Source organism: Strix aluco, chromosome 9 (genome assembly GCF_031877795.1).
Source record: "Strix aluco isolate bStrAlu1 chromosome 9, bStrAlu1.hap1, whole genome shotgun sequence".
Lineage (NCBI taxonomy): Eukaryota > Metazoa > Chordata > Aves > Strigiformes > Strigidae > Strix > Strix aluco.
In genome coordinates, this window is record NC_133939.1 from 13,809,861 (window position 1) to 13,826,105 (window position 16,245).

The 16,245-nt window shown below is 40.5% G+C and overlaps 1 protein-coding gene across 1 annotated transcript in view; it reads right to left on the minus strand.

Moving 5' to 3' along the window:
- The window catches only part of DNER (delta/notch like EGF repeat containing), a 133,929-nt gene extending 119,389 nt beyond the window's left edge, over positions 1-14,540 (minus strand). Inside the window, exon 1 of the mRNA XM_074833772.1 lies at positions 14,188-14,540. Within this exon, the coding sequence (XP_074689873.1) occupies positions 14,188-14,448 (261 nt within the window). The 5' untranslated portion in view covers positions 14,449-14,540. The remainder of the gene's footprint in view (positions 1-14,187) is intronic.
- Positions 14,541-16,245: the final 1,705 nt, after the last annotated feature.

Consider the following 16,245-nt stretch of genomic DNA (forward strand, 5'->3'; position numbering starts at 1 on the left):
AGCATCATTAATTCATTTATTCGGACCTGGAATACAGGCAAGTGCTGAAGAAAAGGCCAACAGTCAAATTCTTTGAGATACGTTATGTGAATTCACCTAGCTGAGACATAGAAAATTCAAACCAACTATCATTTTACTTATACCTGAAGAACTGTCAGTAGTGAAATGAAAATCCCACAATGCCATTGAAATGAAATTCAAGAAAAGAAGCTATCAGATTTTTTCAGCATCTGAATCCTCTTTGTCTAAAAAGAAAATAAACATTATTTTTAGAGGTTAACTTTATTTATGCAACTCAGGGCTAAAAGATATCAACAGAAGCTACATAAATTACGTTCCTGCAACTACAATGAAAAAAATCTTCGGCACTGAACAGATGCCTAAGCATCAAACGAACTGGGAATTGGAACAGATGTTATTCTTATAAAGGTAGAACAAAACTAGGAAAACGTACGTGGAAATTATTTCAAATAGATTGCCTTCTAATGGTTGCTTCTTGTATTTATTTACTCATCTAGCTAGTATACTCAAGATTATTCCAAACACTGCAAAGGTCAAAGGAAAGGGCAGTTTGGTGGTTCTGGAGCAGCACTGCTGTAGATGTGGACGACAGACTAGGACCCCAGCCCAGTTCCTCCTTTCCAAACTAGCAAACAGCAATGCACACTTCCCTTGCTCAGAGTGTATTTTTTACATGATAAACTTCTATAACTGCCAAATTCCACAACACAGCCACAAGTGCTCTGTGATTAAGCCGGAATATATCGATTTCTTCATTCTCTTATGAATATCTATGGCAAATATTTCAGCTTATCAGATATACAAGCTTAATATCCAACATAAAGTTTAATTTTTGTCCTTTTTTTCCCTGACGCTGCATCTATTTCATGTCTTAAGTAAAGAAATGGAAACACACAGCAACATATTCTATACTCTTCATCCCACTTATTTCATGAAGTCTAAAGGGACTGTGAATGACTTATTATTCTACTCATCCCACAATTCAATAACTGCAACCAAATCAGTTTCTGCACTGAAACATCCCTTCACCAACTTTTGTTTCCTCTGGGTTTGGCACTATTGTCTTTAGAAAACAAGAAAGAAAATTATCCTAAAATAAGGGATACAAGCTCCATCAGCAACTTTCCCATGTGACGTTTTTTGTTAATACACTGGGAAGACAAAAAAAAAAAAAAAAAAAAGAGAACATTGAAGGTCAGTAATTGAAAACCAGCTGCATTATTAAGGTAACTTGAGATCTGTAGGACAAAAAATAATTTGGTACAACGAAAAAGGAAGATACTTTGGATATAGAGTATGGAAAAAAGTAACTAAATATTTTCTTAACCAAAGTAAACCACAGATCCTAACATAAGAAATACACAAAACCTACATCATCTCAGCTCTGCCAAAAAAATCATTTGTTGTTCATTCTGCTTCCAATGGCCAGCATTGTTAGATCTTAGGAATAAGTTTCATTTATGTTTGTTTCCATAAACAAACAGGCAAGTTACTACAGGATAAAACAGATGAGCTTGCAGAGCATCAGCTACTTTAAGACACATACTGACATAGTTGCACCCCATAGTAAGCACACATAAGCCATTTCAATCCAACTTCAGTGTAGCATTAACACTAATAGCATCGATAGCACGAACATAACTACATAGGTAGCAAATTTACACCCAGATCTTTGCAGTCTTGCTTTTATGCATCTGTTTATTAAAGTTTTCTAAAATCAGCCTAATACCTTTACAATATCCTTGAAAAACAGAGAACCTCATCTGTGTTATTTTAAAAAGACAGAGAAAATAAACTGTGCAGATCAACAACTGATACCCTAAAGTTCCACAATTATCTCCAAAATTAGATAAGATAATGGCAATGTTAACATCAAATTAATACACAAATACTCAGGAACATTTCCCACTAGACACCACTGTGCCACACTTATTACAGTTGGTAGAACCTTCTGACTGAACATAGGAGTTATCAGAAAATGACAGTTCATTGATTAAAAAGATTTTTGTGCTGGCACCTTGTATCAGGGGAGGCCAAATCACAGATAAGTTTCTCATGGAAGCTTTCTGGCAAAGTTACCCTCCCTACTGCAGCACTAGTGCTCTGCTCGAAGATCTGGTAACACAGCCCCTTGAAGCCCTGAGCTGCAGCCCTGCTCTCAAAGTCACATAAGGCTTGAAGCTCTCAAGACTTCTCAGCTTCACAGAACTGACCTGCTTAGTGTCAAGGAGCTTGGAAGAGCTTCTACCAGCCAGCAGCTCTCAGGGCTCAATAGCTGCTTGCAGTAAAGGCCCCACCTCCAAGGCAGGGTCTACTTTCACACCCTAGGCAAGGAGCTTAGAAAATCTGAGAATACAGAATAGAACTAGATGTAAGTATATCTTGAAAAATAAAAATGTTGTCCTCAGAACTAGAAATCTCAAGTTGGAAGCTGCTGCAGTACTGATTACAAAGTGAAAAGCATTATACATCATGCAGAAATCAACTAAGGTGCTACAGTTGTGTTTGCTATATGTCATTTACACAGTAAGGTTTGCTAGCACAGCTGTCATTTCAGAGTATCCTTCAACTGATTATCTCATACAAATATAAAATATGGTTAAATCCCTCACTCACTAAGATGTTATGCTAACAGAAAATCCTCCATATTCCAAAATCAAATATAGTGAGGTTCTGGCCCATACCCTGGTTTGCTACGTGCTACTGCTAGCAGGACTGGATAATCAGAGGGCATAGCTGTAACTGATAAATCTATCATGCTGTTCTTAAGCAGGCCTCTGTGAAAAGGCAGAATCACTGTATCTATTAATCCAGCCTTCCTCACTCACCTGCAGAAAAAAGTTAAAATTTGGTGTTGCAAGGGAAGATATTTAATTGGGAGAAAGGTATTTCGGAAGCAAGTGGCACAGCTGACCTTGCTCCTGCATTCATTCACCTTACAGAATTTCTTTGCTACATTTCAGGAACACCAACAAGCTCAAATGGTTACTAAAATAACTAGTTCTAAACTTACATTTCTTATTTTTATAGACAAAGAAATGACTGTCACTTTATTTCACCTTTAAGAGATGTCATAGGGGAGTCTCAAGCAGCCCTTTAAAGAAGATGTTCCACATTTTTAGCACGCTCTATAAAAGCCAGATCCCCCTACACCCTCAGAAATATTAAGAATTTTTGTAACATCAACCCAGTACCTTTCCATTACTTTTAAGAGGCAATAGTTAGCCAAATTTTAACATTAGAGTCCTATTACAGTTATGTAAATTAAGTCAATTTATCCTTCCTTCAATTAAACATGTTAATTTCCCAGAGGACTCAACACCATTTTCTTCGGTTGTCACATATGCCATCATCACACAGTACTCTGTAGCCTTAAAAAAAAATTAATCAAGTATCTGGTCTTACAGACCCTACCTATGTCAGTCAACCTCATGTAACTCAACTCACTGAAATTCAAAGGCATTCTCAAGTGAGAAAGTTTCTCAGATCCCTACATACAAGAACACAACTGTGGTGTTCCACAGTGACAATAAGTGCCAGAAAACAACTCTCTTGCAACCAGACAGCAGAATTTGGACTCGCAACACAAAAGGCACCTAGATCATAAATTATTAGATTCTACATGGCCATCTTTACTTTCTTCTGTTTAATAATGTTCAGTTACATTTGCCTGAAAATTAGATTACAATAAAAGTACACGTATATAGTCAATCACAAGTTAGTAATAGACTGCTAGGTCTATATAAAGCCTAAGCCAATATTTTGGTTTGCCATTACTGAGATTAATTAATTTGATTTTGATAAAAAGTATTTAACAATTTGCCTAATTTCTTGAGCAGAAGAAACCATACATCTGTTAAAAACTTCAAAACCAAAATACAAATAAAATTTGCATGAATTTTTACAGATTTGCTGAACTTAAAGCACAAATCATTAGGGCTGAATAAGAAACACAAGAATTGCCACATAGTTTATGGGGTTGTCCTTATCGACAAATGCCCCTACCAAATACTTCAAAGGGAGATCACAGCAATGTACCAGGTCTGGAAAATGACAGAAAATTGTCCATATATTTTTCTTAGCCACATTAGTTGATTATTAGCAGATGCCCAGGAGAATTTTACTGTCTCATTCCTGATGGGTTTTTTTTTAAAGCATTGTCCTTGTCACAATATTACCTTTCATTCAAACTCTTCGTTTGTCTCTGTATAAAAGTGAACAAGTTGTTTCTCCCAGGTTATTCAAACCATTCCACATCTACTGATCACTTCTGGTGCCCTTTCTCTGGGTCATATCTATTTCTGCCCTCTCTATCTTATAAGTAAACTTACCTGAATTTGATTTCAGAGGATTAACTAGTATTCATTCATAGAAGGGAACAGCATTCTAAAACAGCTTCTGTTCTCTTGTGACATTATCTGCACATCTTTAAATTATTTGCATTTTGAGCATTCAGGCTCAGTGAGGATTATTCAACACATCACCACCAGAACATATGGGTATTCCTCCCAAATAATCAGAGTTTATTCAGAATATGCATGGTTAGCTGAAGTTATTCCTTCTCTCATGCATTTGTCAACAACAAGCTTCAGCTTTGTTAGGTCCAGTACAAAGGACCACATAAGGGCAACCTAGACTGAAAAATGAGGCTTGTAAAGAAAAGGAATCATATCTTGTTACTCTTTCTACAGCTACTGTTCCTGAAGATACCCAAAAGTCTTCTCAAACTGACAATACGGTTGCTGTTGTAACTAATACATGAAGTACAACAAAGTTCCCCAAATCATTAACATTCAGTGACCTTATCTCAGTATAACAACCCTACTTTCACAGTCAAATCGAATCCTGTTCTTACCTTATTTAAGAGCACCTTGTTCTCAAACACATTTGCTACAGAAGTCTTTGAAATACTGATCATTGATCTATTGCCCCTGCTTCCAGGGGCAAAAAACATTACAAAACTAAATTAATCTGTAGACCGATAGCCTGAATATTTGCCAGGTTGATTTTTTTAATAAGAAGGCTTTTTTCCTTACAATTTAAATATAATCTGATAGGCTGCTGACATGTAATTCAGAACCTGTCATTTCCATAGTATGCTTCCTTATAAAGTGCTTTTCACTCAACATTCTTAAAGCCTTCATACACATTCACAAATTAACCTTTTGAACATGCAGAATTATCTGAATTTATAGAGGAGAAATCCAAGTAAGAAGGTGTAAGAGTTTTGCCCTGCGTGACTCAGCAAAGCAGTGAGAATTCCAAGCACCAAGCTCTAATATTCCCATTCCTAGTACGATGTATCACTTTCAGACCTTTCTCTAGAGTTTACAGCTATTTTTTCAGGTTTACAGCAGAATATAATATTAAATAATACAGTATAATTGTTACACTTACAATGGCCCATACAATTGTAAAACAAACCAAGGCAAACTTGAAAAATAATATAGGGCAGTGATATGTATTGCCGAACTCAAACAGGCTACATATGTAGCACACAAATCAGTTTTTGAATGCAAAAGTGCTTCTCTGTAAGAGATTATACTCAACCAATAGAACAAATTAAAGACAAGCAAACATTACTTTTCTCAATGTGATTCTCCCCCTCTATTCTGCTCTCATGAGCCCCCACCTGTGTTCAGCTCTGGGGCCGCCAACATCAGAAGGACATGGACCTGCTCGAGTGGGTCCAGAGGAGGCCATGAAGATGATCAGGGGCTGGAGCACCTCCCTTATGAGGACAGGCTGAGAGAGTTGGGGGGTGTTCAGCCTGGAGAAGAGAAGGCTCCGGGGAGACCTTATAGCGGCTTCCCAGGACTTAAAGGGGGCTACAGGAAAGGTGGGGAGGGACTCTTTATAATGTGGTGTAGGGATAGTACAAGGGGTAACCATTTTAAACTGAAAGAGGGCAGATTTAGATCAGACGTAAGGAAGAAATTCTTTACCGTGAGGGTGGTGAGACACTGGCACAGGTTGCCCAGAGAAGCTGTGGCTGCCCCCTCCCTGGAAGGGTTCAAGGCCAGGTTGGACGGGGCTTTGAGCAACCTGGTCTAGAGGAAGATGTCCCTGCCCATGGCAGGGGGGTTGGAAATAGATGACCTTTAAAGTCCCCTCCAACCCAAACCATTCTGTGATTCTATGATTCTGTAACTTGATGTGTGTTTCTACTGTTACAAAACTGTTGGAAAATTTCAACTGTATTGCAGTGTAAGATCTTTTTCCTAATAATACAATTATATTTTATGTTTTGTCTAGCTTATATTGATGCATGACAAGTTTCTCTCCACAGGACATTTATTTCAGTGTTTGCATTATTCCTGTAACATACAAATTGACAAACCCATAGAGAAACAAAAAGTTGAACAAAACTATTTTTTTCTTAAAAAACAGAGAACCAATTAAGACTCTTAATAAATGATGCTCTACAATGTTAAATGCACATACTAAACTGCTTTTAGTTTCAGATTTTGACCTAAATGCCTCCAAGAAATTTTTAATGAAATTATCGCTATTCTTGCCAAACACTGTGCTTTCAATTGACGTGGATGCACTATAAATACGGATGCTTTCATTTGGGGATCACTCCACCACAATCAGACACCTCTAGGTAGGCTGCTGAGCTCAATTCACCTGTATCAACCAAAAGCTAAATAAAAAAAAAAAAACAAACAACAAACAATCTATGGATATTATTGAAGCCTTCCCTCTAATGCAGTTGTCAAAAGAACAGGTAACCTCTCAGTGTACATAAAAAATGGGATTTAGCATTGTGCGAAAGAGACTATATTTAGATTAACCACCAACCAACAGGAATATTGTTATTAACTCAATCTATTCAGCTCAGAAAGGACACTGCAGAAAAAGAAAAATATTCACTACATGCACAGGGAGAGTGGAATAACTCACTTTTAAAAGAGAAAAAAATACAACAGAGAAATTCAATTAAATTGAAAGACAGAACATAAAAACTAATAAAATTATGTTTTCCATGCAATCAATCTGTGGGATTAATTGGAACACAAATGTATCACAGTCAGAAAGAGTCACTAGGAATAAATGAAGGACTTGATACTCAAGAAGAGCAGAGTGATCTATGAGAGCATGTATCAAAAAAACAAAAACAAAAAACCACCGCCCTATGTTTAGGGTTAAGTGGACACTACTTTCAGCAGACTCGTGTCTGCCTATTAAAATGGAATTTCTTGCATCATCTTCTAAGATTTGTGGCCTCGTGATCCCACGATCAAGCTGAAATCCTGCTAAATGCCACTTCTGAAATTATTGATTTCAAGCAAGTACTTCTCAGAAGGGCAATATGTAGAAGATCCTATGAGAGCCCTCAAAAAGAGGGGAGTATTTCTACCTCCTGTAATACTGAATCAAGTCATAGAACTCCAGTACTTCAAGCAATATTCTTGTTTATTTGTATTCTCGTCCATATTCTGTTGTTTCTTATCTTGTATTCAGGATAAGGTATTCTCCTAGTACATTGGGAACCTGCTCCACTAAAGAGGATTTCCAGAGCTACATATATACAAATGACAATATCACGTTAGGTATTTCAAAGGAAAGCAAAGCAACACTAGTTTTTAAACACATATCATTGCAAAGTAATTCTCTCAGATCAAAGAACATAGACTGCAATGAAATGACACATGAAAAAGCTGAAGCATCTTAGTACAGCATATCTTCTACTATTACTCAGTTACTTTACACCTGATCCATCTCTTTGCAATCTTTAATCGCAAAAAATTATTAAAACTAATACTTGAAACTTTCACTTATATGATGGAATTTTTTAGAACCAAATAATTTGCACTATGTAATGACCTGACTGGCATTTTAAAAGAACTATTTTGAACAGATTTAAAGGGAGTATTTCAAGACATTGAAAGAGAAAATACAAAGACTGACAAAGGTTAGTCTGCAGATGATACCCAAATAATGACCACTTATATAATTGAGACAGTTTGGGTTATTACATTATTCCAGTTTTATTCTACGGAAATCTAGAATAAATTTACTTAGATCCCATGGCAAAAATCACAGCTCAATTCTTTATTGACTGCTTTGGAAATTGCTGAATTATAGTTCTCTCACTCACATATTTTCACATTATACGCTTCAAGGCAAGATACTAATTTGAAAAGCTTACATTTCTGACTGGAAATATATTTGTACTAAGAGAAAACAGATGTTATAATAGCTAAAATAAATTGGGTGGAGAAACTGTTTTCCACATTCATTTATTCTGTGCTAATGTTCCCCATATTTGATACCTCACATCGCCATACTGCAGAACTTCATCAGTTCCACTGCAACCATGGAGATCAAAGTTCTTGAGGGACCTGAACAAAACTTCACTTACAGATCACAAAAACTCACAGAAAACAAGTAATATCCCTCAGTCCTGCGTGACATACAACTGTAACTTGAAAAAAAAAAAAAATCAACAATGACTGTGAAATGTGAGTATACTAATTTGTGACTAAAGGAGCTGTAAACAGTGTCTTGAAATTAATACTAAAGATTTTTCGGATATTTTATCTAATAGTAATATAGCCATCTTAGAACTCCTGCTTGCACTGCACACAAGTTTGTCAGCTTCCAGGTACAGTCTAGACTTGATGTAAAACATATATGTATAATAACATGGAAATAATTTAAATATCCAGAGAAGGGGAGAAAGAACAGAACAAGAGTAATAGGTAAATGCAAAATCTAGAAAAAAAGAGATATACACAGGTGTGTGTATATACGGAATCACACAATGGTTTAGGCTGGAAGGGACCTGAGGGAGTTCTCTGGTCCAACCCCTGCTCAGGCCAAGGCTAATGCTAGGCAAAGGTACTTGTGGTCTTGGCCGCTCAAGCCACAGATCTCCAAGGATGGAGATCCCACAACTGTTCTAAGTGCCTGTTCCAGTGTTTAACCGCTATCATTGTGAGCAATTTTTTTCATTAGATTTAACTGGAACTTCCCCTACTATAACATGTGTGTCACCTGCCGTCCTTTCACTGACCACATCCAAGAAAAATCTTGCTCCATCTTCTCTATGGCCACCCATTAGATAGCTGAGAATGGCACTTCATTCCCCCTCAGCCTCCTCTTCTCCAAAAAAAACAAGCTGAGCTCTCGCACCCTCTTCTCACACACAGTAATATTTGCACATCAATGCAAATATTTAAATTCTTCAACTTGAAAGCACTGCAAGAATTAGCAGAGTTAGTTAGCAGGAAATGACATGGTCCCTGAGAATTCAAGCTAAACTACGTCCAGATGAAGCAAGAAAACTCCAGGGCATCTGCTAACTACAATTTACTCTCATTAAAAGATAAAAGAGCAAACAGAGTGGTCACATAACAAAACACTTGCATCACAATAACCACATAATCTAAGTATATACCTTTCATTAATGAGTACAGAATGGAAAAAATAGCATTTTAAATATGCTAGAGAATTCTTGTCAATTCAAGGATCATTTAGAGACCTTTCAGAAGGGATGTCAGCACTTAATAGAAAACAAAATCGCTTGAAGTATTAATCAGGATACTGACATGAAGGTGATTTAGCAGTTAAAGGATGTCCTTTTACACAGCACTGCCCAGTGCAACCTGATATAACCTGGCCAATAAAATTTTGTACCACTTACTCTAAAGTATTAGACCAGTGAGTCAAGAAACAATAATCCTTTTTTGTGCAGCAGTTTGCTAACCCTGGATTTCTGCATTTAGCATTAAACAGGACATTATCAGAAATCTACTGAGAACAGAAATAAATTCAAAGAAACAAAAACTCAACTCAGGATTAAAAAACAGAAGCAGGGGGCACAGAGCAAAAGAATGAAATCACTGCAGTATAATCTATAAATATTCAAATACCATGATCAAAGACAAAAAAAAAATTCACCTAGCATTCAAAAGTACAAAAAATGGGGAGAGAATGAAGAAAAACATATTTGGGCAGAAATTTGGGGCGGTGGGGAGGGAATAATTCTAAGAACAGAACTTAAAAGATAATCTACTGTCCATCTGTATTAGTTTTTACAATATCAGTTCCTTCCTTGACTTTTTTAAACTCAGGTTACACCTTTCTAAAATTCCATTTTAAATAAGATGTCCACAATTATATTTAAAAAATATTTCTGCTACAGGTGTGGAAAGATAGCCATTAGAGTGAACACAACAAATCCTCCCCAAGACCAAAGAGTTCTTTTTGCTACTAAAATAACAATTTCAATAGTGACTCAAAAATGGTATTACATCGGTGGCTACCACATAGTGCTCAGAAATGGAACATCCAGTCATCACTAATCAGACTACATAGAAGAGAAGCGCTGCAAAGCCAGAATGCTGGTTCTGTATGCTTGGACACTACTTGTTTTCTCATTTTGGTTACTGACCCAATCTATAAAATAACTAAAAGTATATTGAAAAGCACCAAAGTAAAAGAATGAGGGAAAATTCTCAACCAAAGGAGAGAAGAAAAAAATAAAAACCAAAACACAAAGAGGCAACTAAATCAAACAAAGCATGTATGATAGTGTTTTTTAAAATATTAATAAATTAATGTTTCTTCATGTCTTTTAATGAAATTAGCATTAGCATGGAACCAAATAAACATCATGCAATTTAATGCAATTAGCTGTTCAGATTCTGTATTTTTAAGCAAGTGACCAAGTCTATCATGAAATTTTTCATTTCCTAGTTATTTTGTACCTCACGTCTCTAAAATTATTTCATAGGGCAGTAACACAAATAATTTTTTACATAAAACTTTCCTGATCAAGAAAAACAATTTTATTAGATTATACACATCATTTGAAATAACAGAGTAGTCATTAGACATAAAGGTGAAAGTTTGCTTTTCAAAGTAAAATGTAAGTAAAAGTGTAGGGAATATAAAGTTTAGGGAACTTTAATATCTGTTACTCAGTTCATTTCAATTTACTTCATCAAAGTCTCTCAATGTAAAGCTAAGAATTGGCCAATTTCAAATTCCTACATAGGCAGTTGAATTTACTATAATTTTTGTACAATTTTCTTTGGAATACACGATTTCTTCACTCACTAAAGTTTAAGATACTTCAACACATTCATTCTACTTCTTCTTTACAGAGACTAGAAGTATGGTAAAGAGAAGTGGGGAAAAAAATCAGAACCATGGGGAAAAAAACCTCACAACCATGAAAATGGCATTAAATTCAATGTGAAACCAAACAATCCATAACAAAACAAACCTGAAGTCTGCAAAACAAAGTATATTCAAACCCTAAGTAATGTGAAATATATACACATGCATAATTCATGGAATGGATATACTAAGAGGACCTATAATTTCTGTTGTTAAATAAATAATGAGTTACTAAATCAGTTATAAGATCATGGAATTGGTTTAAGTTCAAGTTAAATAAGTCACTTGATGACAGAAAAGCTCTAGACCTTTAGAAGTATCTCATGTGTACGTTAAGCCAGTTTTATTCTTTTCCCATGCCACCACCAGCGTCTAGTGCATCAAAACCAGTTAAAGTAAAAACTTCAGTAACACAACTTGTGGGCAATCTCCAACTTTGACTGTTAGCAATCCTTCTACATTATCAACTTCACTGTGCCCAGTTGACTTTAGGCACATTTACAACATTTTTTCTTCATTCTACATCGCAACACATCTGAGTAGAAGTGGTGAAATGTTGCCTTCACTACAAGAAGTAAGATGAAAGTAATTCTATATTTTTAGGGAAGTAGGGTTCCCAAAGATGTCTAGCTCCATCACAAATTCCAAAAATGCAAACTTACCTTCCATGATCTTGGGTATTCAAGCATAATACTTCCTGGGTTTTTTTCCCCTCTTGGCATTCCCCTCTGCAAGTCCAACTGTTCAGTAATAACCTCATGAAAACCCCCTGTCTAGATACATCCCAATGATCTCCTGACTTAGCCCATATTTTTCTCATAACTCTTAAGGGATACAAGAAAAAAATCCTATAGTTATTTTAAAATCCTTACAATTATTTATTATCATTGAATTAGAAAACATGATTGGTTTTACCTTTCTTTGTAAAAGTTTAAGCCATTAGGCATCTGTTAAGCTGTTAGGCATTTGAATGACAGAGCAACACAAGAATTAATGCATTTGTACAATACTTATTTCCTATTTCAATAAAATGAGCAAAACCTCAACCATAGATATACTGTATTTATATTACTCCTTTAAAAAAACTGCCTGCTCTCTAGTTAAAGTTACATTTCAAAACTATATTAACTTTTCATAGCTAACTGATATCCACACTTCAGCTGCTGACATGATAGCTAGAAATGGCATTCATTTGTTTACCAGTTTTCTTTGCAAGGGTCATTACTCAGTATTTTATAAAAAGAAAAAAAAAGTGATACTGTAAGCCTTCTCTTATTAGTTAATAAAAAGCATAACTGCTATGAAAATATTGCCTATCTCTATTATTAGAAAAACAATTAAATCCAGTTCCCCAGGCACGATACTTCACAGGAGGTATGATGCCAGCAAGTGTTACATTCTTCTAAGTCTTTAAAAAGGTCATTAATCTTTCAGTCATGGATCTCAGACACTCAAGTCTAACAGCAACAAGCAGAAGCAAACATGCAGCATGCTCCTTCTCTCTTTGTAGTGATAGAAACATAGTAAACTCTTAAGAGGACAAGAGCTAAAATTAGCCAAAGAGAAATCTGTTTAATCCACTTTTCATCTCTCTGATTTTACAGAATCTCATTAGTGTAAATATTTTCACTTTCATTGTTACACTGAATCGGCTGAGACATTTCAAGGCAAGCACAGAACATAGTGCTCCTACTTTACAAGGACTTTTATACTCACCTACACATTAAGTCTTCAGTAAATGTATCATCCCTTTCATCCGTTCAACAGTATAGTTCTGATACTACATGACTAAGTAACATTAAAAAAGAGAAATCAAACTGAAAAGCACACTGAGTTTACTTGAATTCATTTGCTTTTATGTCAAATCAACTTAAAAGAGAGAGCACTGATAAAGAAACGGTTGCCAATCCATACAGCCTTTTGTACGCCTCCGTCACAGAAAGTAACCCATCACAGAGATATGCAGGAAACAAACCTCTTTGTCCCTCTGCCCGCTCTCCCTTATCTGAAGATATGGAAGATTAAGTTTTTGTGAATTTCTGAACCTGATAACAAAGATTTTCATCACTAACACTAGAGACAAAAAAGAAAAATTACAATCTTCACGTGACAATAATTAAATTCGATTCTGTTATTACAATAAATCCCAATATGACCAAGCACGTTAGAAAGATACTGCTTACTGCCTCTCTGTATTTTAGATCACCGACCCTACTCTGAGCATTCTGACCTTCCAAAATTCAAAATCAATCCAAGAAGCACCCGAAACGTGGGAGCAAGCTTTCCTAGCCGATGAAAATGACCACTGGAGACACGATTTAATGATTAGTATTCAATGCGATACAGGATCCACTTCCAAGGACCATCCCTTTCATCCTTTCACTAAGTCAGTACTAAATAATTTGCGAGGACTGGACGCGGGGCGGGGGGCTCTAGGACGGAGGTTACCCTGGAAGGCACGGGCCGAGCTCAGCCCCGTCCTCCTCCCCGCCTCTGACCGAGCCCCTCACACGCCGGCCACCCGTTCCCTGCCGGGGCAGCGGCTCTCCCCTCGGCTCGGGCGCCCTTCCACGGCGCGGCTCCGAGCCCGTCGCCCGCAGCACCGGCACCCGCTTCACGCGTCCACCGGCAGGAACCGCCGCCGGCCCCCCGGAGAGCGCGGGGGGGGAGCCGAGGCCGCCCTGGGGGCCCGTTAACGGCACCAACGGCCGCCGCGCGAGGAGCCGGCGGGAGGGAGCGGCCGCGCGCGGAGAAGGGGACGGGGGCGGGGGGGGGGGGGGCGCCGCTCACCCGGGGAGCGGGCACCGGACGGGCAAACCGGCACCGGCACGGCGCGGAGCGAGGCAGGGCGGGCGGAGGCGCCCGCAGCCGGGGTAGGGGCGCGGCGGTCCGAGGAGCGGAGGGAGCCAGCCGCAGCCCGAGCGGGGACACCCAAGGGCAGGGACGGGCACAAGGACGCGGGGCGGGAGGGAGGCGCTGAGGCGGGGGCACCCCGGGGGGGGCCGCGCAGGGCGCTCTCGGCGCGCCCCTTACCTGGCAGGAGGTACCGGTGACCCCCGCGGGGCAGGCACAGCTGTAGGCGGCCGGAGGCTGGGGCGGCAGCGGCTGGAGGCGGCGGGGCGCGGCGGGGCCCCGGGCCGGCACGGGCGAGCAGGTGCCGTTGTTGCGGCAGGGCTGGCTGAGGCAGGGGTCCCGGCCGGGCGGCGCGGTGGTGGCCGGCCCGGGAAGGCAGGCGCGGCGCTGGGCCAGGGCGAGCAGCAGCAGCAGGAGGAGGCTGGGGGCGGCTCGGGACATGGCGGCGGGGCGTCCGGGTGCGGGTGCCGCTCGGCTGCGGGCAGCGGCGGGGAGGGACGGAGGGGATGGAGGCAGCGGCCGCCCGGCTGCTCCCTGCCCCTGTTCCCCGGGCAACGGGCGGGCGGGGACTGGGCGGGGAGGAGCCGGCCGCCGCGCCGCCGCGAGCCCGGCAGGGGGCGCCCGCCCGCAGCGCGCCCCGGCCCCGGCCCCGGGCGGAGGCGGCGGCCCCGCGGGACAGCCGGGGCGGGTGGGCGGCGGGACCCGGGGGGCGGCAGCGCCGGTGCGATCCCCGCCCCAGGGCCACGGCTGAGCTCCGGTCGGAGCGGACGGGGGGGCTGCGCCCGCGCCCCGTCTTCCCTCGGCGGGGGAAGGGCGGCCGGGCTGCGCCGAGCGGCTCGGGGCGGGGGACGCAGCGCGGCGGGTTGGAACGGGAGCGGCGCGTTCCTGCCGGGCCCGGGAGGCATCGCCCGGCTGCCCGCGCCGCGGCTCGGAACGGCAACGCGGGAGCGGCCGGGCCCGCGGGGCGCGACAAACGCCCCGGGAGAGAAACGCCGGGATCGGGGCAAGGCGCCCTTCGCTTCTTACTGTTTGACAAGTGTAATGTGCTGATAATTACTTTAAAATTCTATTAAGACCGAAGTAGAGCCATGTAAATGAATCCTGTCATGTCTCATAGTGCAAAAAAAAAAATAGCTGTGTGTTTGCTCGGCTGAGGGTAGCTGCAGCTGATTTTTAAAAATCGATTTATATTTTGGTAGCCTTTTAGGGATTTTTTTACGGGCTCGGATTAGAACTAAAACACATGGTTTGTAAATCACTTAACGGACAGCAGGAAGATAATCCACATTCTCTGGCCTTCTATTAATTGCTTCTGCAAAAGTGAAGTATTGAAATCTCTCGTCCCTACCGCCTTCTCGCTTCTCCATCATAGGATGCAGGAGGATTGCTGGCACCCACACGCCACAATTTTCACGAACGTAGGGCTGAAACCTGTACTCCAAGCAGAAATAACTGGTGGTGCTAATTGAACTGAAAATTCATTAAGGTTTCTAGCAGCCTGAACGCGCTCTGAAGCACCACTGCTGCTCCCCCAGCACCCGCTTTCCCCCCGCGCTGGCGGCGGGGACGGCTGCCGCCCCGGCTCGGAGCGGCCCTGAGCCCAACCGCCGCCGGGGGCTGACGTTTACTACAGCCCACAGGCACGGTGGTAATACACATAAAAAACAATGCTAGCCATATATACTTGGATTAAGTTGTTTCTTTATTTTACAACTATCTTCTCCTTAAGGTTACTTTTTCTACCAGTATTTGTTCACCAGAGCCCTGCACAGGCTGAGACAAAAACCCCACGCTGTACTTACCAGACCAGTTCATCGTCTTCTTTTCTTTACTGATCATTATCAAAGGTTGCATCTCAGGGAAATCTAGGGACTTGGAAAACATTAGTTTGAAACGGAAATACTTACTGTTCTTTAAGCATGTTTTTTTTCCAACCCATTTTGCAACCGTAAGAAACACTTCATTAAACGGCTAAGCTTCTTCATAAGAATGTTGTGGAAAGCAATGCCAAAGGCTTTGTCCATGTCAAGTTGTAATAACTGTTTGTTCATTCTATTCCATTCACAATATCTGTTGCCTTGTTCTACAAGAAAATAATTTGGTTTGACACGATTTGTTCTTGATAAATCCACAGAGAGCTGCTACTTGTCTTCTTGTTATCTTCCAAGTGCTCTGAAGTAACTTGTATATAAATCTCAGGTTGCTGTGGCATTTGATGTTAAAGCAGCTGGGTTGTAA